The 26,935-nt window shown below is 40.2% G+C and overlaps 1 protein-coding gene across 5 annotated transcripts in view; it reads right to left on the bottom strand.

Moving 5' to 3' along the window:
• The window catches only part of BICD1 (BICD cargo adaptor 1), a 284,444-nt gene that overhangs the window by 92,708 nt on the left and 164,801 nt on the right, over positions 1-26,935 (bottom strand). For all 5 annotated transcript variants that reach the window (XM_040345757.1, XM_040345756.1, XM_040345754.1 and 2 more), the window contains exons 3-4: positions 18,002-18,154; positions 11,428-11,862 (exon numbers count right to left, since the gene is read on the bottom strand). In XM_040345757.1, the coding sequence (XP_040201691.1) occupies positions 11,428-11,862; positions 18,002-18,154 (588 nt within the window). The remainder of the gene's footprint in view (positions 1-11,427; positions 11,863-18,001; positions 18,155-26,935) is intronic.

The following is a 26,935-nucleotide window of genomic DNA, read 5'->3' as shown; positions in this document are numbered from 1 at the left end:
ATAGCACCGTGCCTCCAACATCATTCACCTAATAGCACAAAGTCACTTTAAAAAATATTTCCACTAAGTACTCTTCTATTTAGTGAACATATCCACAGTGCTCAGCTGAAAAAGCAGAACGAAATTGCATTGTACCTGTAAATCTTTGGTGTTCTTGGGGTTAGTCCCAAGATCTTCAGTCTGTGTCTGTCCCCATCTGTCAGCTTGCAACCACCTGCATTGCTTTAGTATTCTTAGCTCTGTCAGGGATGCAGTCCGACATTTTCTGCATCTTCTGCTGGCTTCTATCCCTGCCCGCTGGCCAGCCCATCCCCTGTAGCACTTTTATAGACTATGTACTACAGGTCTGATGGGAGGTGGGTGGGCCAGTTGGTGGGGACAGAAGATGCCGAAAAACTCAACCTGGACAGAACTAAGAATTCTAAAGCAATGCAAATGGTGGGCGGGAAGACAGGCGGGGACAAAAGCAGACAGAAGATGCCAGGACTCAAGCATTCTAAAGCCTTGTGGGACAGAAGCCGACATTTTTGATCCTGTCTCCAAGATGCAGGAGGAACTGAAGCGGCTACTGCCCCCCTCAACACTGCGCTAGTGACCCTTCGGCTTCCCCCCTTGTGCCGACTGTAACGGACCTATGAAACTATGTATTCTGTGTGGATATCGATGATACTCCTACAGTAAGGTCTACAAAGAACTGCATGGCTCGTTACAATTGGATTTACCACATTGTATTCTGAGCTCAAAGGGTTAAATATACAAGGGACTTTTTTCACTGCTGAATGCTAATAATACCTGCATAGCTAATGGGCTCTCCTTTGTGAGTGTGTAATTGTTTTAAAGGTTAATTGAATTCTATTGTCTGATCAAGTCATGTTAAATGTCAGCTTGGAGCCGAACGTCTAGAGACTGATTGATTCGAGGGAATGTCATTATTTCAAAGTATGTGTGTGAAGGAGGGGGCGGAGAGTGTCATTGTTCATGTAAGCTTGTAACCATATAAAGAGTGAGGTGAAATGTGCAATAAAAGTCAGTCCTGCTTGACTCTGCAAACGTAGCCCGTCTCGTTTCTTGAAAGGGCGTTCGATGGGATATACCGGCGGTACCTGCATATCGCAGCTTGCCAGGGAAAAGGACTTCTCCAACGGCTGAGACCCTCTCCCTAGCTGGGTAGCCGTTACACCGACCCTTCCTGGGTTGGGACTAACTGTGTCTGTGTTTCAGGGGGACAAAAAAAAGGCAAAAGTATCAAAACCCAGACTGTCTGGGTCATTTCTGTACAGGTGGCAACCCACCCTATGTCAGGGCTAAACTATTTCTCCTTCTTCCTCTCCCTCTTTCTTCATCAAATTCTAAGCCAAATGTTTGTGTCTGTGACATCATAGAAAGCATGAGGCTCATTAGGTTTTGCATGCATGTGTGCACTCAGTATTTAGTAACATGTTCCCAAAATCAGTTTTTCAGTGAAGACCATCTAAAAACCAGCTTTCACCAACCAAATCACACTAAGCATCTCAGTACACTTCTTTACAGTATTTTTGTGAAGGGTTTTTGGTTCCGTCAAGAATTCCCACAAAACAAAGTAGCTACTGCTTGCAGTATAACTGCTACTCTTAAATAAACACTCAGGGAAGATATAGTGGCTAAGTGCACCAGAAAATCTGCCAAATTCTCTATGGTGCATAGCACATTGATAAAATATTGATGTGGAAATAATGTAAAATACAACATAATTATACACACACACAGACTGCAGTGGAATTAAAATATTAATTAGGGGAAATGTCAAGCCTTCTGCAACTCAGCCACCTTCAATAATTGATAATCAAGAGGAAAAATGTCAAAAATAGATATATTTTAAGACAACTTGAATAATAAAAAAAAATAGGCTTTGATGGGACTCTTGCTATGTTTATGCCCTTAAACATGCTTGTTGACATTTCTTTATAAAATTCCAGGACAAAATAGACCACACCAAGTGCAATAAAATCCCACCCATGAATTTGAAATCCCTCCCAGAAATAACATACTTAGTAGCCAGACACAAGACAGGCCTTGGTAATTTGAACAACTATAAACAGGAAGTGGAACTGTTTGCTTCTAAAAATGTAAAACAGATGCTAGCAATCACACCCAATTTTCTAACTTTACCAATATCTGGGGTAGTTTTTATTCTTAAGCAAAATCCCCTATAAAGGGTGGGACCACCTCTGAAATGTAGTCATAGATTAATACACTCCTGATCTCTAGAATACAGTCCTGCCCAAGGGTAAAGTTGGGTAGACACGAAATTCAGCCAGTACAGCAGGAACTGGACAAATTTGTATCTGTTTGTAGCCCTCTCTGCTCAATACAAGCCTATTGTAAAGTCTTGTACACACGATTGGATTTTGGGACAACAAATGTGTGATGGCAGAGTTTATTCCAAAAATCCGACCATTTGTATGCTCCATCGGACAATTGTTGTTGGATTTTCTGACAACAAATATTTTATAGCATGCTTTAAAATTGTCCGACAACGAATGTGTGTCGTCGGATTATCCGATCGTATGTACGTACAAACACGCATGCTCCGATGCAATGCTAACCATAAGACAACATTAGCAGAAGTTGCCCAAAGGGTGGCGCTAAAGAGCAGAAAAACCATGTAGTTTGTTTGTTAGCCGACAAAAGTTTTGCCGTTTGTATGCAGAACAAGTTCACGGCGAACGCCCTTCAGACAAAATTCCTTGGATTTTTCCGATGGAAATCTGATCGTGTGTATGAGGCTTTAGAATGGCTTCTGTCGAACAATCCTGCTGGAAACCCAGCCGTTGCAGCCAATGGCTCTACCTTACTTCCTGAAGCATTTTGTATCGTACAAAATGAATTATCAAAACTGTGAGATTTCCTGAAAATAGCAGGTGGGAGGAATTGGGAACTCAGGTATAGGGACTGAAGTCCTATAGAGCCATAGGATGATGGTTGGTTTTCATCAAGTCACAATTTTTGTGCTCTTCTGTACTCAGTGTCAGCCCTGTGGAGCTTATTGTTAATGTTACTGACATAAAAGCAATACAGTGACATATGATAGCCTCTTTCCTGGAAGAAGTGAAGATACTACAATATTACTGATCTCAGGTTCTGCTGCTACAGGAATATCATAAATAACAGTAACCACTATTTTGCTGAGTCATAATGTTTAACGGCCTTCTGAAAGACAATTGCTGCTGAGGTTACATTTAGGCATCTATGCCAGGATCTACTACTATAATTTAAACTTAATGTAGTAATTTATGTACATGCACAGATAAAATTTGGAAGCTCAATAATACACAAACATGCTAGTGGTCACATGAGAAGGTATTCATTACAGTCCTTACTGTGACTGTCATGCAGAGCATGTGCCCTGAATTTTACACAACTGGGGCAACTTTTGGTGCAAAAAAAGTTCCCTTTTTTTGTGAAAATTGCTTTAGGTACAACCCAACTGTGGTAGGCTCTTCACCTGTCCCTGAGTGCCACCTTGGCTGGAAATAGTGTACAGCAGCCCTTCAAATGAAGCACTGTCTGCTATGTTTAGGCTGCACCACATGCTGCAGGCCCTTTGTCTCCAGTTTCCACATTAAATTCCTAAAGAATAGGACAGACTTCAGAGAAGTTCTCACTGCCTGGCTCACCCAGGGCCAAAGCAGTGTTACTATTAGCTGCAAATCTGTCTTAATTAAAAAAAGGCAGAATCCCAAATGACCCAAATTTCCAGTGACAAGGAATTGGGCCTTAGATATGAAACAAAGTAACTACTATACTATAACTGCTGCTTAAGACATTATGGTTCAAACCTGTGTCATCACCTCCCTGAGACCTTTGGATAGCTATAACAAGGAAGCGAAGAATGTTGTATGACATTACCATCTGGCAACTTATGGCGAAGGTTACCCTGAACCTTGTTTGCTACTATCATAGTATGACATACCATACTTGGCAATATATCCCAGATCAGTCATGCTGACAAAACTAGTAATGCCTGTAAACACTGTCAACCAATCAATTCTTCCATTTTCATTAATCCAGCCAACAAGTCTGTTTTCACAGCACAAATTCACCAGCAGAATGTATCAGTTTACATGGACGAGACAAACCACTTAACACGGGCAGGGACGATTAAAATTAGCAGCTTTTATTTATTCATGCAAAGCCTTCATCCCAAAAGGAAAAATAAATACATTTGCTGTAACTGTAAAGTGGAAGCTGGAGTTTTGGCTTCAATTTGTGATGCCGCGTACACACGAGCATTTTTCATGAAGTGAAAAATTCAATTTTTTTGTGTGTAGGCTCCAGAGCATTTTTCTCGAGGTGAAAAATGACCATTAAAAATGTAGAACATGCTCTAATTTCTCTCGTCATTTTTCGTGAAAAACGGTCGTGTGTAGGCTTTAACGACGGGAAAAAAACGTGCATGCTCAGAGGCAAGTTATGAGACGGGAGCACTCGTTCTGGTAAAACTAGAATTGTAATGGAGATAGCAAATTCGTAACAGACTGAAAAGCACGAAGACTGAAAAGCGCGAATCGTCTCTCACCAAACTTTTACTAACACGCAGTAACACAAAATCAGCAAAAGCATCCCAAAGGGTGGCGCCATTCGAATGGAACTTCCCCTATATAGTGCCGTTGTATGTGTTGTACGTTACCGCGCTTTGCTAGAGCAATTTTCTTCACGAACGTGTGTATGCAAGGCAGGCTTGAGAGGAATCATGTCGAGAAAAAGTTTGTTTTTTTGCATGACATGAAAAACGGTCATGTGTACGCGGCAAAAGAATAGAAGACTTATGCACCCACCACATCAAATGATTTGTAAGCTGCAATATGTTACATTTTTGGTTTTGGGCCAAATGGGCACTTTAATGCACTGCTCCATTATCACCTTGTAACTTGCTACAAAGTTACAATGTTACAGTCAGATAACTGGGGTGGGGAGTATCTTTCCTCCCATCTCAGTCAAAATATGACTGCATCATCATATCTTAGCCCTCATGTAAACTTCTGCTTGCTGATAAACAGGTGGGAATTTTTTGAAGCAGCCCCTCCTCTATGTTATCTTATCTGTACATGTACACTGAGTAGTTTATAGTCAATGTTATCGTATCTGTACATGTAGTACATGTGTAGTAGTTTATAGTCATTTAGAGGCAGTTGGGTTCAGTGACATTTATTTGAAAGCAAAAAATCCTATTCAGAACAAAAGTTTATTGGCATTTGAAATGCCAAATGATAGTGTACAACAGGTGTGCCCAACCAGTGGCCCGCGGAGCCATCTAATGTGGCCCGTGACCTCCTGCTGTGGGATGGAATAAAATAGAATAGAATACTGTTATTAAAGGTAAGTTTATTACTAAAAACACAGTGTATATATGGACATATCTGTTCTCAGTGGTTACTGGGCTGCTTTCAAACTGATCAACAGGTGCAGAAAAGTGCACCTGTGGGTTACCTGTACTGAGCCATAGACTTCTATTACCTTCGAGTTTGGTGTGCTGAGAGTAGAGTGGGCTCTATAGAGTCAAATGGGCTGCCTTCCCCCTGCTCTGCTCATTGTGGCCCACGACCAGTTACCAAGTCGCTAAGGTGGCCCTTGCTCTTCAAAAGGTTGGGCACCCCTGGTGTACAAACAAGGCAAATCGCATTTATAAGCGTTTTCATTAATAGGCGTTTTTAATAAGGAAACATTTCCGACCATTTGCAATATGGAAAAAAAAAATACCTTCCAGAAGAAGAGAGAGAGAGAACAAAAATAGAGAGAGAGATTGTAAAAGTACACCAGATTAGGTTCACACTGCTGCGAATTCAAAATCGCGGTAAAATCACGATTTTACCGCGATTTCGCGGCTGCGATTTTGCTGCAATTTCCTGACGCGATTTAAGAGACATCTGTGCAGTGTTCAATGTAAATTGCGGCCCGAAATCGCAAAAAGTACTACAGGAACTACTTTTTGAAATCGGTGCAGTGCCCCAGATGCGGCGTCGCACTGATTAGGACAGTGCCATTGCCGGCAAATGCCGCCGATTTGAGATGCGATTTGACATGTGAAATCGCATCTCAAATCGTACCAAATCGTACCCAGTGTGAACCTGGGCGATACGTGTAATGCCAGTAGTGTCTTTTAGGCATTTTGTTAAATAGTTCAATAGCCAGGCTGTCTTAAAACAAAGTGTGAGTTTATTTGGATCACACTTGGCATCAACTTGAAAATTATTACAAAGTTAAAACTTCATACAGCTTGATGTAGTAAAACAAAAGATATTAGGAATAAAAGCTTAAAAGGAAAGTACAGGAAAATAATTAGCTTCTTGCTTTCTCTATTGTCAGAGAGGTGTCTGTTAGAACAGCTGTTATGAGCTAGGCTGTATATAGACCTAAAGTAAACAAAATGTCTTCTTCATTGTAAGAATGCGTGTGTATGAAAGTGTCTTCTCCTATGTGTATGTGAAGAAGGAGTCTCCCTATGTCTCGTTGTAACACTATTTTATACAATTCTCAAATCTACAAGTCAGCAACATGCAGCTATAGCCATATATAGCTGGAACTAGATGTATAATGATCGTATTAATAGTTATTCTAAATATTCACTTTTCTAATAGCTGACACGACTTTTATACTTCTTTGATTGACAGTAACACATAACAATTTCCTATAAAAAAAACATAGTGTTGACCTTCTGCTAAATGACTAAATTCTTGTAATGGATACATTCTTTAGGTAAAAGAAATTCAGTTCTGTACCAGAACTTACAAATACATAATCAACTTATAATATATATAAAATATATTATTTCACACAAACTCTAACTAGCTAACTAATTAAATAACTATATCAAATAAATAACTACATTTTGAATAATATATGATTTACTTTAAAATATCTCTTCAAGCACTTTTGTTCAAATCTTTGATACATACAAGAGCGAGAAAGAACAAGGCAGAGAGAGAGCGCGAGCGAGAACAAGAGAGAGGGGGGAGAAGAAAAGAGAGAGAGAGATAGAACAAAAGAAAGTGGAGAACAAGAGAGAAAGAGAGAGAAATAGAGAGAGGGGGAGAGAGAGGGCAAGAGAGAGAGAGAGAGGGGGGAAAAGGCAGTGAAAAAGAGAGAAAGAACAAGAGAGAGAGAAAGAAAGAGAACACTAGAGAGCGAGAGAGAGAGAGGGGGAGAGGGAGATAGAGAGTGAGAGAGAGAGAGGGGGGAATAGAGAGTGAAAGAGAGAGAGAGAACAAGAGAGAGAGAGAGAGAGCGCACAAAAGAGAGAGAGAGCAAGAGAGAGAGGGGGTGAATAGAGAGTGAAAGAGAGAGAGGGGAGGGATAGAGAGTGAAAGAGAGGGAGAGCAAGAGAGAAAGAGAGAGCAAGAGAGAGAGCAAGAGAGAGAGCGAGAGAGAGAGAGACAGAGAGAGAGAGAGAGAGATTTTTCCTGCACTGTAGGCATCACTTGGGAGGTACAACTCAATTACACTGAGCTTATAGCCATTTAGAGTCGTTTGAGTTTAGTGGCATTTGAAATGCCAAATGCTTGAACAGCATGCAAAACGCGGTAAATCACGTTTATAAGTGTTTTCGTTTATATGCATTTTTAATGGGGAAAGATTTCTGACCATTTGCAATATGGAAAAAACAGACTTTCCAGAACAGAAGAGATAGAGAGAAAGGGGGGGGGGGGGGGTTTCCCTGCATTGTAGGCATTTGGGAGGTTATACTGATCGGTACAATCTGTTACCTGGAAAAAAAGCTTCTAAACAAAAACGCTAATGAACGTCGCTAAGAAACAGTACTTGGGGGGCACACCCCAACAATGCATTATATTAATATTAAAGATGGTGCTGCCATAAGACCATACAAACAGAACAAAAGATTATAGCGCACGCATACAAAAATTATATTTAAAGCAATATGTTCAGGTGCTTTAAATAGCCTTGCAGTATTTAAATGTCATTAAATGTCATTTTTGTATGTGTGTGCTATAATCTTTTATTCTTCATGAATGTCGCTAAACGCGCATAAACACAGCAGGTAAAAGTGGCAAAACTGAAGTTTTTAAATGTCGGTTACTAGCTGCCAAGTTCCAGCGTTTGGAAGAGGTTTTCAAAGGTCCAGTGTACATGAAGCCTAATGACGCGTACACACGACCGTTTTTCATGTCATGGAAAAAAATTATTTTCTTCTCGACGTGATTCTTGTCAAGCTTGTCTTGCATACACACGATCGTGAAAAAAATCACCACTATAAAGGGGAAGTTCCATTCTAATGGCGCCACCCTTTGGGCTGATTATGCAAATTTCCCTTGTCATAACTTGCTTCTGAGCATGCGTGTTTGTTACGAAGAGAAAAACGACGACGTGAAAAACGACGAGAAAAAATAGAGCAGGTTCTAAATTTTTAATGACTGTTTTTCTCGTTGAGAAAAATGCTCTGGAGCCTACTCACGATCGTTTTTTCATGACCAATTAAAAAAATTGCATTTTTCTTGTCATGAAAAACGGTCATGTGTAGGCGGCATTAGACAAAGTCACTGGACTGGAGCACTAGGTGTTTTAATAACAAGGGATGCAGCTTTATTGGAAAATGACGCCTTTTCTGTATATTGTGCCGATATGTCAGGAGTTTATTTAGTGAAAACTTGTAAAGTTACAGAAGGACCCACTTTAAACAATAGTTAAATTGTTCATTTTATAAATCCAGTAGGTTATATTAGGCCATTATATGTCCCGGCACACTTACTAATTCAGTAGAATTAAACTTTTCCCCTTGGGAGTGGGGAGTCTATATTTATAGCAGTGCAAGTCCATTATCCACATACTGGAATCAATAATGTCAACAGTGAAATACTGATCACACTGAACAAATAGTAATCCCTTTATTTTTGTGCATTCTTCAGCAAAAGGAGAAATGGAAGAATCATTTTTATTGATGAGATGCATTTCAGCAGAGACAGACTTTATGATATATATGATCCCAACCACACCTACACACAGACAGATTGATGTTATAAAAAAAAAGAACTCCAGACAAATGGGACAGGATACAACCTATTTTAGGATGTTATTGCTTTGTCCCCACTGGGCCAACTTCCCCTAATTTCCTGTCTCAGTGACTACAGAAAAAAATTTGACAAATAGACCTGAAAGCATAAAGCAGAACGTAAATGTATCTAACCAATACAAACTGAAAGCACTATTTAATACAATTTTTATATTTAAGGCAAATTCGTCTATCAATCCATGTCTTCATGCTTTATTTTTATTTCCAAGTATTTCTTGTGTAAGGGCAGATGATTAATGTAGCACAGGTCCTGGAATCCATCTGCCCTTAGCTCAGGCATGCAGTCAGGAAAAGAGAGACTTGTAAAGCGCAACACAAGCGAACTGAATCGCCTCTGGGCGCTGTATCCATTTCATGGGTAAGGAACCCCTTGACCTCAGAAGAGATGGGTTTTAATCTTTCTCCTGAAGGCCAAGTGGTCCGACTCCAGTCGGATGGTGGTTGGTAGTGCATTCCACAGGCGAGGTCCCTGGACTGCAAATCTTTGGTCTCCTTTGGACTTGTATCTGGCATTGGGTATCTGGAGGAGGTTTTGATTGGTGGATCGCAGAATGCGATTGGGGTTATGGGCTTTTATTTTTTCGCATTGGTTTTGGGGGGCGTTGCCTTGAATACACTTATGTGTATTTATGTGTATTCAAAGCATGTTTAGCTGAGAAAGACCCTCTTCCCCTCCTCCCCTCCTCCAGATGAAACAAAAAATATGTCCATGAACACTACTGGGATATATGACATCATTTTGGCCTAGGCCAGCAACCAGAAAGCAACTGAAGAAATAAAAATAAAAAAAATACTTAAAACAAGTAATATTATAGCTTCCTATCTATTTACCAATGCTAGCAGCATAGCTATTAAAAATAGTTCCACTTTAACTGAGATTTTAACATTTGATTGCCCTAGCAATAAAAATCTGTCCCCTATTTCCACTCATTTCCTCTCCAGGTGTCGGGAGTCATGCAGAACAAAATGTAAATATAAAATATCTTTACTAGGGATGAGCTAAATGTACCTGGGCTTGGATTGATGCAGGTTTGGCGAATATTACCAAGGTGTGGATTATGAAACCAAACTCTTTTTAGGCAGCTTAACCACTTCCCGTCCATGCTATAGCTGAAAGACAGCTACAGCATGGGCTTACTTTGGCAGGAGGGCATCATATGATGTCCTCCCATGATCGTGCTGCCCGTGTCCTTTGGACACAGCTGATCACAGAAGGGGGTAAAGGGACAATCACAGTAGCCCTATATCACATGATTAGCTGTGTCCAATGTCCAACTCTCCCTCTCTCTCTCTTTTTGCTATTCCCACAAGCTATTCTGCTCAGACTTGATAGCTGAAATCATGGAGATAGTTCCATAAATGATGAAAGATCATAATTGTATCACTCTTTATTAGGGAGACCCTGTAATAACATTGAATAAATACTTGATAAAAAGTCTTCTACAACCTTTTCTTATTGTATGTTGAAAAATTGAATAAAAACATATTGAAATCAATAGCCCTCAAACTGCAGTGCTCTTGCTGGCAGAGCTAAGTAACAACCACACCCCTCATCACAATGTAAAATTTAGTTTGTGGTTAATAAATCAGATGGTTTTACATGGCACTGCTTAAAGTGGAGGTTCACCCGAAAACTTAATTTTTAACATTAGATTGATGCTCATTTTGTCAAGGGGAATCAAGTAGTTTTTTTAAAATCGAAGCAGTACTTACCGTTTTAGAGAGCGGTCTTCTCCGCCGCTTCCGGGTATGGGCTGCGGGACTGGGCGTTCCTATTTGATTGACAGGCTTCCAACAGGCTTCCGACGGTTGCATACATCGCGTCACGATTTTCCGAAAGAAGCCGAATGTCGGTGCACAGGCGCCGTATAGAGCCGCACCGACGTTCGGCTTCTTTCGGCTACTCGTGACGCGATGTATGCGACCGTCAGAAGCCTGTCGGAAGCCTGTCAATCAAATAGGAACGCCCAGTCCCGAATACCATACCCGGAAGCGACGGAGAAGATCGCTCTCTAAAACAATAAGTACTGCTTCGATTTTAAAAAAAACTACCCGATTCCCCTTTGACAAAATGAGCATCAATCTAATGTTAAAAAAAATTTTTTGGGTGAACTCCTGCTTTAACATTTTCACCATCGCCACTTACAGTTATGTAAATGCTTGCCCTCCTCCCAGGTTGCACATCTGTCCACAGACTGTGCAGGGACTGCAAGAAGATGTAATTACTGGTAAAGGCAGTGGGAACAAGTAGTTCTGCTCACAGAGTACTGGGATATAGTTACAAATTGGCAACATGTTTATTATCACTGCAATTATAGAGACAAAATGTCCACCTCTTTTGGTGACTATATGCTTCCACCTACCTGAATAAGCTGTTGTTTGAGTTTTTGCATTTCTGATATATTCAACTCACTGAAGAGATCTGAGACGGGAAGAAGTGACTCCCCCTTGCGAACTGCCTGAGTCCGATAATCCCCATTTAATTTGACAAGAGGGGTATGGATGTGTCCATTCATCTTTTCCTCGTTGTTGGACTCTCCATCTTCTGAGAACTTCAATCCATCCACAGCAATGTTGATGTGGTTGTTGTACATACTGTCATTGATGTTGATGTACTGTGCTAGCTCTTTCCGCAGGTTGTTCTTCTGCTCACGCTCATTCTTCAGTGTTTCCAGGGCCTCTTCCAGCTGATGTTCTGCTATCTCTTTTAACCGAATAGCATCCTCCAGTTGACTATTTAGAAGCACAGTCTCTTCCTCGAAGCGCTTGATCTCATGTTTCAGGCCCTCATATTCAACCTATATCAGACAATAAAAAAACATGTTATTTATGGAAATATCACTCTTTAACCTATTTATTTTAGTTCTCTTTCTTTTAAAGTATGTGTACCAGGGACGTGCGGTAAGGTGGCTGGTGAGGCACTGGCTAGTATCAGAGCTAGATACACACAGGTTACATACAATGCAATCGTTAGAGCGAGAGAAATCATTTTAGCACTAGACCTCTTCTGTAACTCTAAACATGTAATCTGTAAAAAAATTGAAGCGTCACCTATAGACCTTTTTAAGTACTGAAGTTTGGCGTCATTCCACGAAAGTGCGCAATTTTAAAGTGGGACATGTTAGGTATCTATTTACTTGGCGTAACATCATCTTTCACATTATATAAAAATAAATAAACAATCGGGTTATCGTTAGTGTTTTTTTTTTAATATTCATGAAACAGTGTTTTTTTTTTTTAATTGCTGCACAAATACTGTGTAACATAAATAGTTGCATCAACCACCATTTTATTTCCTAGGGTGTGTGCTAAAATAATATATATGTTTGGGGGTCCTGAGTAATTTTCCAACAATAAAATGTTGATTATTACATGTAGGAAAAAGGTGTCAGAATTGTTTTTAAGGTAATTTACTATATTTTCAAAAACTGTACTTAAGCAGGTTAAATATCCTTATTTCTTCTGAGAAATTCTCACTTCCTGTTCTTCTGTCTGTAACTGAACACCGTAATGCGAGGCTTTCTTCCTGGTGTGGAGAAAGCCCCTTGAGGGGGGAGGGGGAGAGCAGGCAAGTCAGGACACTCTACTTTGCAGATAGAGCAAGGAGCTGTGAGTTAATGGGCGTCCTGACACTCCTGTTCGCCCCCTCCCACCTCAAGAGGCTTTCTCCGCACCAGGAAGAAAGCCTCGCATTACGGTGTTGAGTTACAGACAGAAGAACAGGAAATGAGGATTTCTCAGAAGAAATAAGGACATTTAAAGCAAAATTGAAGGATGAGGTAAGTGAAGGAGGACTGAACTAAGGTAAAGGAAGCTATTTAGGGAAAAAAATGTTTTCCTTTACAACCCCTTTAACAGACAAATTACTGAAGTTTGAAGTTACAACTCCAAACCAGTAATTTCACAGTAAAAAGATAAATAATAAATTATTATTTTATAACATATAGCATAATAATATATGATTTAGCTTGATAATAGTACCGGTAACAGTACCTTTTCAACAGCAGCAGATTCTCAATCTTTAACAACACTACAATCTGAGAACCTTCAAAGTACTGTACCAGAAGCTGGAGGGAAGGGTAACTTCTCAAGCCAGCCAGAGATGGCTCAAATCTTAGCAGATTGAGCAGGGACTGGCTGAAATTTAAACCATGTATGGGCAGGTTGATTATACCCAAATAAATGCATTGATCGATCTTGGGTACAAACAGCATATCAGATTTTCTGCATTCGATTATTGCCAGCGGCTGTAGCTGCTGGCAATAATCCTTCTTCTGGTAGGAACAGCTCCCTTTGCCCCCGACCTACCCTTAGAGAAAAAATAGATCTGCAGGAGGGATTCCCCCCATCAACACTGACTGGGGAATTGAGTGATTTTCTTTACTAGAAACCAATGAGAATTAAACTCATCATAGATGATGCAATTTTCTTTCCTGCAACCATGGTTTAAGTTTCTAGGTTGGAAGAATATATGGTATGGCGCAACCTTGAAGCAAGAAGCATTATAGAGCTGCAGAATGTTTTGCTTACTCTTGCCGACCAAATGCACTATCAGCGAACATTTTCTTAACAGGCATTAGCCATACCCATAACCAAAAAATACAATTATGGGACTAGGATTTTGAAAAGCTTTTAAAAAAATAAAAGAGGATTCTCTGAATTATTAAACCTGAAATCAAGGTGGAGAAAATGGCTTGATATGTCAGATGGCTATGAGTAACATTGTCAGCAGCTGGACCTCCATTTTATATTTCTTGCTCATACATCACATGACACAGAGCCTTGATTACTTAATGGGTTATGTAGTCACCACAGGTGATTTGACACTGGTAACCCAATTAAAATTGAGTTCCTCCCTTATATAACCCCTCCCAAATGGAGAGTACCTCAGTTTTTTCCGCCACCTAAGGTGGTTGATCAAGTTAAACATGTGCTAAGAAGAAAAAGCTCTTTTGATGGTCTTCTGCGGAGGCCTAGGAGCTATAACCGGATCCATACCTCGGGCCCATATCAAAAGCCTAAGATGGGTGGTACCCGGGCCTCGTGTAAAGAAGAAACAAGGTTTGCCTGTATAGTCTCTCTGTGGCGGTCTGGGCTCTGGGATCCAGGCTTTGGTGTACTCATGCAACTGTGGCATGAAAAGTTACTGGCAGAGTCTTCTACAGGTTCAGGTATGAGGTTCCTCTAAGTAGGAATCCTTGGTAAACCTGAAGGTTGGTACAGCATACCCGTCGTGATGGGTGAAAGCTGGACTTGACACCATGCTTCTTTAAGTCTTTTTTCTCGTAGCCATATCCTCAGCAAGGATGGTATCGGAATTGGCGGCTCTTTTGTGTAAAGAACCGTATATGAATATTCATGATGACAGGGTGGTGCTGCGTCCTCACCTGACTTTCCTACCTAAGGTGGTTTCAGGATTTCATCTGAATCAAGATATAGTCCTACCGTCTTTTTTTCCAGACCCGCAGTCTGCAGAGGAAGATAGTTTACACTCTCTAGATGTTGTAAGAGCGGTAAAAGTCTATCTGCAAGCTACGGCTCAAATACGGAAGACTGATTGTCTGTTTATTCTGCCACAGGGCCCTAGAAAGGCCCAGGCAGCGTCAAAATCTACTACTGCATGTTGGATTCGACAAGTCATTATTCAGGCCTATGGTTTAGAAAAGAAGATTCCTCCTTTTCAGATGAAAGCGCACTCAACTAGAGCAGTTGGTGCTTCATGGGTAGTGCATCACCAGGCCTCCATGGCTCAGATCTGTAAGGCTGCTACTAGGTCTTCGGTCCATACATTTACCAAGTTCTACCAGGTAGATGTGAGAGGGTACGAGGATGCCGCCTTCGGGCGTAGTGTATTGTAGGCAGCAGTATAGATCCTCTGGCCCAATGGCGGTCTATGTTTCTGATCTGTGTCTCCCTCCCCTCAATTTTAGCATTGCTTGGGTCATCCCATTAAGTAATTAAGGCTCTGTGTCCTGTGATGTATGAGAAAGAAAATAGGATTGATTTATACAGCTTACCTGTAAAATCCTTTTCTTGGGAATACATTATGGGACACAGAGCTCCGCCCCTCTTCAGGGTTAAACGTGGAACACTTATTGCTTTTCTACAAAACTGAGGTACTCTCCATTTGGGAGGGGATATATAGGGGAGGAATTCAAATTTTATTGGGTTACCAGTGTCCAATCACCCGTGGTGACTACATAACCCATTAAGTAATTAACCTCCCTAGCGGTATGATTCTGTCTGGAATTACGTACCAAAAGCGGGACAATTATTTTGCAAGGAAATTTGGCTTTTTATACTGTAGGCCTGCAATTCTTATGAATAACTCATTTAAATCTGACCAAACAAGAGTCTAGTAGGCATCCCGGGTATGATTTTTTTTTAAAAACAAAATTATAAATTATAATATAATAAATAATTATAACAAATAATAATATAATTATAATAAAAATTATTCAATAATGTAATCAACTCAAAATCACTGAAATGTGCTCAGTTGCAGAATTGTCGCTGTCAATACTTTTATTTTTTTATGACGAATTTCCCCACAAATCGCTATCGCACAATTCTGCAAGTGATTATAATTTATTATCGCTGTTTTCTAGCGGCTCTAAAACCATTTTTGACAGAAAGGGACACTTTTGGTTGCTATGGACAATCTACAGTTTGCAGGCAGAAAGAACAGTTTTTATTATATAAAAGAACATGTAGGGCACTGGGCAGACCACTAGGGACAAGGGGGGTGTGTATTTTTTAAATACAGTACTGTAATCTATAAGATTACAGTATACTGTATGTAATGTGTTTGTTTACTTTTTTAAATTTTTGTCGCCGTTCTCCGCCCCCGTGCATTGTAACGTCGCAGGTAACCGAGATCGGCGGCACACGGGGACACTGTGAATCGAGCGAGCACCCGCTCGCTAACACAGCGGGGATGCATCGCAGGATCCAGGGACAAGGGGCCAGATTCACAAAAGGCATACGACGGCGTATCTGCTGATACGCCGTTGTATCCCTGTTTCTATCTATGCGACTGATTCATAGAATCAGTTACGCATAGATATCCCTAAGATCCGACAGGTGTAATAGTTTTACACTGTCGGATCTTAGGATGCAGTACCGCGGCCGCCGCTGGGGGGAGTTTTTGCGTCGTAAACCAGCGTCGGGTATGCAAATTAGCAGTTACGGCGATCCACGAAACTTTTTCTCGTCGTTACGTCGCCGCAAGTGTTAGTTTGCCATCGCAAAGATAGGGCACCTTTTACAAAGTGGAAAATTACTCCACCATGTAAAAGTATACCCGTCTTTCCCGCGTCGCTTTTGAATTTTTTTTTAAAAAAAAATTCCCCGCGCAAGTCTTTTTTTCACGTCGGGATTCACAAAACGGTACCCTCCCCATTTGAATTGGCCCGCCTTGCGCCGGACGGATTTACGATACACCGCCGCAAATTTCCAGGTAAGTGCTTTGTGGATCGGGCACTTAGACAGAAAATTTGCGGCGGTGTAACGTAAATCGGTTACGTTAGCATTGAAAAACAACCCCGAGTCACGCTCGGGGATACCGCTAAGGGGGTTAAGGCTCTGTGTACCGTGATGAATTCCCAAGAAAAGGATTTTACAGGTAAGCTGTATACAAAAATCCTATTTTTGATTTCACAAATACATCCTCAAAATTCTCATTGGTTGTATTTCAGCTTTTCTGTACCCAATTATCCATATGTAAAGGGAAACTAACTTACTGCTTTATAAATTCTGTTATAAACTATAAATTTCCACAAATTAAATTACAAGTCTAATTTTTCTGACAATTTTTCTGGTTGTTTAGTAATCAGTTCAGGTTCCTCTTCTACATTGCTAACCAAAGAAAAAGTAGCAAGTGTCCTTGCTGTTTTATAAATTGCCCTCCAAGGTACCTAACTTTTCCCTTGACAAGGTGGCCAGTGCATTGAAAATTACCAACATACACCAAACTATTCCTCATGGGAAATTTTCTTTGGTAAATGAGATAAATTAGATTTTATTTCAAACAAAGAAACAATTGCAGGGTCAAATTCATAGGTCAAGTCCTCAAATGATAATTATTCTACATTTCAGTTGGAGCTCTCGTGAGAAAAAAGCTTAAAGTATACCTTAATCCTAACAATTAACTTCTCTTATTTGCTTATTTTTTGGTCTGGTAAATATACGTTACAGGCAATGTGTGAAATTCTACAGCATGCCTAGGCAATGTCTAATATGATGGTTATGACAGGTCCCACGCTTCTACTTCAAGATTAGTTTGATTTGTGAGGTTTAGGTTTTACTAGTGTAGTGTCAGAGTTGACTTATTGATTCCTAATGAATAGATAACTGCATGAGTTTGTGTTTTTAAATTTCCCCACATTTAGTTTTAAACCGACAAATGAAATAATGTAAAAAAAAAATGCAGCTGTGATATAATGATCTAATGAAGAACTTGTTCTACGGGAAGCTTTTGTTAAAAATCAGAAATAATTGGACAGTTTATGAAGTCTTATGGGGACGGAGAACTCCCATGAGGCACAAATACTAGTTTTGGAGTGAAATCTGATATTGCTCCTAATTAAACTCTTGTGTGATTTTAAGACTATTTATCTCTGCAAGATATGCACACATGTGACTGACTCAGAATGTCTCCATAGAATGATTACATGCATGAAGACTTGCCTCTCTTTATTACAAAATTCTCTTAGACAGCTGTCACTGGAACAAGAGTTATCCTGGGAAGATTTCTCTTCTATTCCTGTTCTGCTGACAGGTAAAAAATTTCAGAATTGTCCTTCTGACATATTCCCTTTAATGCTATAGTACACCAGAGTGTGCTTATATGGTAGGCTGTCAACAGGTGACAGTTCTCAAATAAGGATACTGTGCTGCACTAATAATACAGCATTATAGCATAAAATAAGAATATACCTGGTTTTGTTTCAGTGTAGAGACCAGTTTCTGTAAAGTTATGTTCTCTTCCTCCAGCTCGGTGTAGTCCTGGAGCAGTCTGGCCTCACGGAACTTATACTCCCGAATCTCATCCTTCATCCGCATTCGCTGCAGCTCCAGAATTTCATTTGTCTGTAGGAAAAAACAAAACAATACTAATAATAAAAATATAATACTCACAACTGGGTTTATATGATAATATGAAGCAGGGGTCAAGTCCTGGGGAAAAAAGTGTGTGAACTCCCACCCAAGATCCACTCCCCCACCAAAAAAAGAAACATTATACGCTCATATGCATAATTACTAAACCGCATGTTTTTTGTTTTTTTTTCGATCCACTGTACTTTAGTAATCCTTTATGTTACTGGCCGCTTCCTGTATATGGATTCATCGGGTAGTGTGCGGGTATTTCGTCACTTTCTCGATCCACAATGTCTCCTGGGAGCTTTTGTCATTGTTCCTAGGAGAGATTGCGGAGGTCTGCCGCGAGTTATCGTGTGATTTAGAAAGAACTTTGAGCAAGTTCTTTCTAAATCCCGCGATAACTCGCGGCAGACCTCCGCAATGTCTCCTGGGAACAATGACAAAAGCTCCCAGGAGACATTGCGGCATTGAGGAAGTGACAGAATACCCGCACACTACCCAATGAATCCATATACAGGAAGCGGCCAGTAACATAAAGGATTACTAAGGTTCGCCTGCCCCTGACAGTGACTCGAGCTGGGCATCGCCGCTTAGTGAAGGATTGGCTCGGACGGCTTGGCTGCTCTAGTCCTGCAAAGGGAACTGCGTTCCTGCTGTGAAAAAAGTGCAGGGACTCCGTTCCCATGCGTTCCCGCAGGACTTGAGCCCTGATATGAAGAGCAATCTATGTTCGTCAGAGGTAGTGTCAGGAACCTAAAAGCATGGGGCACCCCAGATTATCAATGAGGGTAAAAATGAGACATAACCAAATGTAGGTAAGACCTTAGAGTTAATCTTAAGTGAATGACGTTCATTTTGCACTCTGTATCATAAAATGACTGCCATGTTTTCTTTTATAGAATGCTGTTATCATTTCTTTTTTTTTCTTTTTTGTTGCATTAGTGCTGTTATCCCTTGCGGCGGCCTCTTTTGGCCACTTCTTGTCAACAATCTCTCTTTCCAGTATTGGCTGCTCACTACTGATGTTCTGGCCTGTCTTCCTAATGTGAATGTTGTAACATGAAAATTTTGTTCATCTTTGTGGAAATCTTTTTCCTTAGAATGTCCTCTGTAATCATTATTACTGTTTTAGTAGAACATTTTTGCAAATAGCCTTGGGTGGAATGAGATGGAGAAACTAATATATCTTTAAGCTCGGTACTCACTTAAAATCATTTAATATCCCTAATCATTCCTATTTTTACAGCTAAAGCCCTATACACATAGGCCAGAATCTCGTCAGGAAAAAAACGTTGTTTTTCCTGACAAGATTCTTGGCAAGATTCTCTTGCCGGCCGAGTGTACACACGGGCCATTCAAAAGAACCGCCGTTCTTTTGAATGGCACGAACGTGGTGACGTCGTCGACTACGACGAGCATGCACCCGTCACATTCAATGCCGTCGCCACCATCTTGCTTCACCCTTCCTATGCCTTGGAAGCTACCACGCATGCGTCAAAGTCATTTCGAGCATGCGGGGGTTTCCACAACGACAGGTAATTATACAGACGCTCGGGTTTCGTGGCAGGAAAACACTGCCAAAAATCACGACGAGAAAATAGAGAGCAGGTTTTCTATTTTTATCGTCTAGATTCTGGGCAATTTTCTTGACGAGAAACCTCAAAGCCTTGTACAGACGCACGGTTTACTCGGCAAGAAAGCTCTGCCAGCAGTTTTCTTGCTGGTTCTTGCCGAGAAAACTGTGCGTGTGTACAAGGCTTTAGAGTTGTACTAACTTATGTATGCTATATTAATATAAATATATATATATATATATATATATATATATATATATATATATATATATATATAAATGAATATATATATTTATGTATTAAAAAGAGAGACAGAATATTCCTGCGCTACCCAAATCAAGAGAGGTTGAGGCACTAGTTGCAGCGAACACTGGATTGGTCAAACCGTAAACATAAATATTAAAATAACTAAAATCAATAGATAGAGCGCAGCAGCATCACAAACTTGCTTGCTATCAGGGTTAGAGCCTGGTGGCGATCATTTTAAGCCAACAGCCATTTTAAAAAGGGTAATTATAGTATATATATTGAAATCAGTACTTGGCATCTGGCCTACCCCCCTGCCCCTTTCTTTTTTTCTATTTTTACCTTGTGTGCTTTGTCTTGTTACCCCTTGTTTGCTTTTTTTCTTGTTTGTTCGTAACAGTTCAGTCCAAGTCTTGTTTTTCAAAACTTTTGGACTGCTCCACACCTCAACCCCTGAGCAATTAAAGCTCAACCATTCTAAGATGACCCTCGGCCTTGTCCATAAGGTTATTGTTGTTCAACAGTTCTTTATACAAAACATGTTTTCAATATGTATTATTATGTTGTGTCATGATATGCTTATTGCTCACATTCCCTGCATGGGATCATTTCAGCTATTCTTGCTTTTTATACACATATATATATTTCAATAAAAAAATTGTACCAGAAATCAGTACTTGGATTGTTATGTGACCTGCTGCATACACTGTGTGGCCTATTAATAAAGCTTTAGGCAATAGTTGATCTCTTGCTTTACTGTGGCCGGGTTAATGGAATACATTTTCTCTTTCTTGGACGTGTTTCATGTATATTGTAATTTTTTTGTAAATCATCACACTAACAATGGTACTTTCATCATTACAAGTAATATAATGTTTACACATAGGAAACCTCCTCTGAATCTAGAATAAAACTTGTGGATTAGTGTAGTGATACTTTGAACGCTCGCTGCAGACTCGGTAAATGCATGGAATTAGTGCCATTCTGTCATCTGTCATCCTTGGTGGATTCTGGTCAGGATTTATGAGGTAAGTAAATGGCCTTCAGCTGTAGCAAGGGCAATATTCACTTTAGTCACAGCTGCACAGCTTGTGTTCATCTACAAATGTCCCTTATCTGCACAGGCGGGTTTTTTATTTGTAACAGTGAACTATGCCTTTAAAGAGTGGTAAGAAGACGAATTAGAGCAGGGGTAGGATACCTCACGCCCTCCAGCTGTGGTGAAACTACAAGTCCCTGGTGGGTGAATAAAAGCAGAAAAGGAGTGAGGCCCTGTACACACGATCAGTCCAATCCGATGAAAACGGACTGAAGGACCGTTTCATCAGTCCAAACCGACCGTGTGTAGGCCCCATCGGACTGTCCTTCAGTCCCAAAATTTAGAACTTGCTTTAAAATTGGACTGATGGACGCCTGACCGATCGGTCAAAACCGATGGTTAGTACACAAAAGCATCGGTTCCAAACCCGCGCATGCTCAGAATCAAGTCGACGCATGCTTGGAAGCATTGAACTTCATTTTTTTTCTGCACGTCGTTGTTTTTTACGTCACCGCGTTGGACTCGATCGGTTTTTGAACTGATGGTGTGTAGGCACATCAGACCATCAGTCTGCTTCAGCGGTGATCTGATGAAAACGGTCTTTCGGACCGTTCTCATCGGATGGACTGATCGTGTGTACAGGGCCTAAGTGTTCAGGTAAGTGTAGTGGTAGTTTTTATGGTGTGTATTATGGCATCCAAAGAATTCAATGTTGGTCTCATCTAACCAGACTATATTCTTCTAGTATTTCACAGACTGAAATTATGTTCTTTCCACTTCCAGATTATGGCCCCAACAGTGCTCACTGCAACATTCAAAAGTTTAGAAATACTTCTGTAACCATTGCCATTGTTTTGCAACAATAAGGTTGCAAAGGTCTTGAGAGAACTCTTTGCTTTTACCTACCCATCATGAGATATTTCTTGTGTGATACCTTGGTAATGAGATACATTTTTATAGGCCATCATTTGAGATTTAACCAGCTGATATTAATTTGTACTGACAATGGGCAGGATTGCTTTCTAATTACTTATAGATTTCAGCTGGTGTCTTGGCTTTCAATGCCTTTTTGCACCTCCCTCTCTTCATGTGTTCAATACTTTCCCCTGTGTCATTCCATTTTATTACACATAACCTAATTTCTGATCTTATTTGTTTTGGTTTCTTTGTATGTATGGATTGCATGGGTTGTTACCGACATGTGGTGAAAATTTTAAGTCAATAGCACCTGTACAATTTTTTTTTAGCGTGTTCAATACTTATTTTATCCACTGTATATACAATATATATATAGTACATGTGTAGATATACATACATACATACATACATTCTTGGATGTACATGCACAGGCCAGTGACAAGTCCATTTTACACATCAAAGAAGTAGAGTAATGACTCTTAACTAAGTTAATTTTACGCAAGAGGCAGATACCTCCCCATGGTCCTGGCAGATGGATATCTAATTAAACGTTTCAAAGGACGTTATTTGCAAATTTGCAGGGATTGTAAAATGAAGATTGCTTGGTCAGACTTCAAAGGAATCGTAAAGATCCATAGGGCCAGTTAAATGTTTACACTATGTCTTTTATGTGTGATAAAATTATTTATTTATTTTTTCAAAAAGTGAGAATGCAATTTGGCCATAAACAATATTTAAAGGGGTTGTAAAGGTTTGTTTTTTATTTTCTAAATAGGTTCCTTTAAGCTCGTGCATTATTGGTTCACTTACCTTTTCCTTCGATTTCCCTTCTAAATGTTTTTTTTTCCATTGTTTTCTTTGTCTGAATTTCTCACTTCCTTTTCCTTCTCAGTAAGGTGTTCAGTAAGCTTTTCTAAATGACTTTCCACTGCTCGGATGATGGTGGAAAGCTTACTGAGGAGAAACAGGAAGTGAGAAATTCAAACAAAGAAAAAAAACATTCAGAAGGGAAATCGAAGGAAAAGGTAAGTGAACCAACAATGCACTAGCTTAAAGAAACTAATTTTGAAAAAAAAAAAGACGAACATTTACAACCCCTTTAATGATGATACTTGGACATCAATAGGGGTCTTAAGTATTTATGGAGTACTTGTTTATGGTACATAGCATTTTTCAAAGGGTAACTTGTTTACCTAATTAATAGTGGCAAAAATAAATGCAATTTAGTCTTACACGATAATGAAATATCCAAACAACTTTGGGCCAGATTCTTAAAGGACTTACGACGGCGTATCTCCACGTACGCCGTCGTAAGTCCGAATCTGAGCTGTCGTATCTATGCGCCTGATTCATAGAATCAGTTACGCATAGATTTGGGCAAGATACGAGCAGCGTAAGTCTCTTACGCCGTCGTATCTTAACTGCATATTTACGCTGGCCACTAGGGGCGTGTACGCTGATTTACGCCTAGAAATATGTAAATCAGCTAGATACACAAATTCACGAACGTACGCCTGGCCGACGCAGTACAGATACGCCGTTTACGTTAGGTTTTTTCCGGCGTAAAGTTACCCCTGCTATATGAGGCGTAGATGCGGCGTACCAATGTTAAGTATGGACGTCAATCCCGCGTCTAATTTTGAAAATTGTACGTCGTTTGCGTAAGTCGTTTTGCGAATAGGGCTGGGCGTCATTTACGTTGACATCGAAAGCATTGACTTCTTGCGGGTTAATTTGGAGCATGCGCACTGGGATACTTTCATGGACGGCGCATGCGCCGTTCGTAAAAAGCGTCATTTACGTGGGGTCACAGTAAATTAACATAACACACGCCCACATCTACCACATTTGAATTAGGCGGGCTTACGCCGGCCTATTTACGCTACGCCGCCACGACGCGACGCTACGGCACTTGCCTGTAAAAGTTGCGGAGGCGTAACGTAAATAGGATACGTTACGCCCGCACAAAGATACGCGATTCTACGTTAATCCGGGCCTTTATTTGGAATTTATGATTGCAGCTTCTAGAGGCCAAGAGGCATTATCTGTCACCCAGAAGATTAAATGTGCTAGTAAAACTGACCAATCAGATTGCTCTACCTTTTAGTGAATTGGGGAAATGCGTATATTAGGGAAAGTTATTTTGGCTGAGGAATGTACCCCGTCATCTACCCTGTCTGTACCTCTGATCTGTTCTTGGATTCAATAAATGCAACCCCTCTGAGAAAGAACCTCATTGCTGCGGAGACACGTATTATCATGTTTTATATATTGACAACAGTAAGCAACCACTGAACACCAATAAAAGGATTATTTTTAAATCCAAATGCACATCAATGAGGTGTGTGGGGAGGGTGATATTTATTGCCACCATTGCCACTGACACCGGGATGGTGTTAAAGAGGGATCTCAGGTGGGAAGGTTATCCTGCAATAATAAAGTTTTGCAAATATTTGTCGCTACGGTGCGTCCCTTAGCCTTTTTAGGGTCTATAGAGAAATAAGTATTCTGATGGCATTTAGGAATGAACTAGTGGGATAGACAGTCCTGCACAAAATTAAAGGTGCTGGATAGCTTTAACCTCCCTGGCATGGTTCCCGAGTCTGACTCGGGGTTAGATTTTCCTGCTACTATCAGTAACCCCGAGTCAGTCTCGGCTCGCCTCGCTGAATCCACAGGCACTTTTTACTTACCTTGTCCCTGGATCCAGCGATGCCACCGCGCTGTGTGAGCGAGCGGGACCTCGCTCGATTCACATAGTGCCTCCGTGTGACGCCGATCTCCGTTCCCTGCGACGTTACGACGCACGGGGACGGAGAACGGCGCCAAATTCAAAAACGTAAACAAACACATTACATACAGTATACTGTAATCTTATAGATTACAGTACTGTATGTAAAAAAAACACACCCCCCCTGTCCCTAGTGGTCTGCCCAGTGTCCTGCATGTCATTTTATATAATAAAAACCTTTTTTTCTCCCTGCAAACTGTAGATTGTCCATAGCAACCAAAAGTGTCCCTTTATGTCAAAAATAGTTTTAGATCAGCTAAAAAACAGCGATAATAAATTATAATCACTTGCAGAATTGTGCGATAGCGATTTGTGGGGAAATTCGTCATAAAAAAAAAAAAATAATGACAGCAACAATTCTGCAACTGAGCAAATTTCAGTGATTTTAATTTGATTACATTATTGAATAATTTTTATTATAATTATATTATTATTTGTTATAATTATTTATAATTATTTATTATATTATAATTTATAATTTTGTTTTTTAAAAAATGTAATACACGGGATGCCTATTAGAATCTTGTTTGGTCAGATTTAAGTGAGTTATTTCTAAAAATTACAGACCTACAATATAAAACACCAAATTTCCTTGCAAATAATGGTACCGCTTTCAGCATGTTTTTTCTGAAAGAATCATACCGCCAGGGAGGTTAATATACATCCAATAAGGACAGATAATAAGTGTCACATAAAACCTATAATATAAAAATGATTTAAATGTCAATGGAACTAGATGAAGCAAAATATGTAAAAATGTATGATTTCTCAGAAGACCTAGATTCCCAGCGCGAAAACTGAAACTTTTTCCCCTTGATAGAAAATTAATAACTTGTACAACATTGTCATTATCCTCGCCATATTTTGGCTTCCAAAGTTCAATGCTGCAGCTTCCTAATTGGTATCTGGAGTTCTAATTAAAGTAACACCTAAGTGGAGGTTACAAGGGGGATTTGGAAATTAAACTGCAGTAAGCTTCAGTGAACATTAGGGGAGGCTGGAGTTCTGCAAGCTTTCCTAATTCCTCATGCAGCGTTGATCAAGACTAGGATGATAGTTTGGTCAGTGTATCAAAGACTTATTGGGAAGTAATGGAAAGGCGTAGCAGAAACAACAAATATGATGGAACAAAATAATAAACTCTAAAATAAAAAAAACTCTAAATGTAGACAATTACCCTGTTTGCTGACAGATTTCTAAGCTTCCTTGAAACTTGCTGTTTGAATTAATGACTGTTGTAGTAACTTTCTGGAGTTGAAAGATTTGTTTGTGTGCTGCTTGCAGCAGAATGGGCATAGGGAGCTATAGGCTATAATTAACCACTTGATCACTGGGCACGTAAACCCCCTTAATAACCAGACCAATTTTCAGCTTTCGGTGCTCTCACAATTTGAATGACAATTACTCAGTCATACAACACTGTAGCCAAATGAATATTTCGTCCTTTTTTTCTCACAAATAGAGCTTTCTTTTGGTGTTATTTAATCACCGTTGGGTTTTTTATTTTTTGCGCTATAAGAGAAAAAAGACTGAAAATTCTTTAAAAAAAATGAATTTTTCTTTGTTTCTGTTATAAAATTTAGCAAATTTAGTATTTTTTCTTCATTCTTTTGCATAAATGTGAAAGATGAAGTTACGCCGAGTAAATAGATACCCAACATGTCACCCTTCAAAATTGCACATGCTTGTGAAATGGCGCCAAACTTTGCTACTTAAAAATCCCCATAGGCGACGTTGCAAGGTATTGTGGGGTATTGCAGAGTATTGTGGGGTATTGCAGAGTAGTGTGGGGTATTGCAGAGTAGTGTGGGGTATTGCAGAGTATTGTGGGGTATTGCACAGTATGGGTATGGAGTATTGCACAGTATGGGCAGGGAAAGCTGAGCAGGGATGGATAGCTGGCTGGATCTGTGACTGCATGTGTCACAGATCCAGCCCACAGCACTCGTGCTGCATCCGCTCTCTCCCCCCCCTCTCCTCTCACACTGTACCGTTCGGTACAGAGAGGGGAGGGAGGAACCAGCGATTTACCATGATCCGTGATGCGCCGGGTCTGGAGGACGTCCTCCCAGAGTTAAGCAACCGCCTTGTAGACGTATATCGTCTATAGGGCGGTTGTTAACTGGTTAAAGCAATGTGCACACGGCCCAGAATCTCGTCAGGAAAAAAAACTTTGTTTTTCCTGACGAGATTCTTGGCAA

The sequence above is a fragment of the Rana temporaria genome, chromosome 3 (assembly GCF_905171775.1).
Source record: "Rana temporaria chromosome 3, aRanTem1.1, whole genome shotgun sequence".
Taxonomy (NCBI): domain Eukaryota; kingdom Metazoa; phylum Chordata; class Amphibia; order Anura; family Ranidae; genus Rana; species Rana temporaria.
This window is presented reverse-complemented; position numbering and strand designations above follow the sequence as displayed.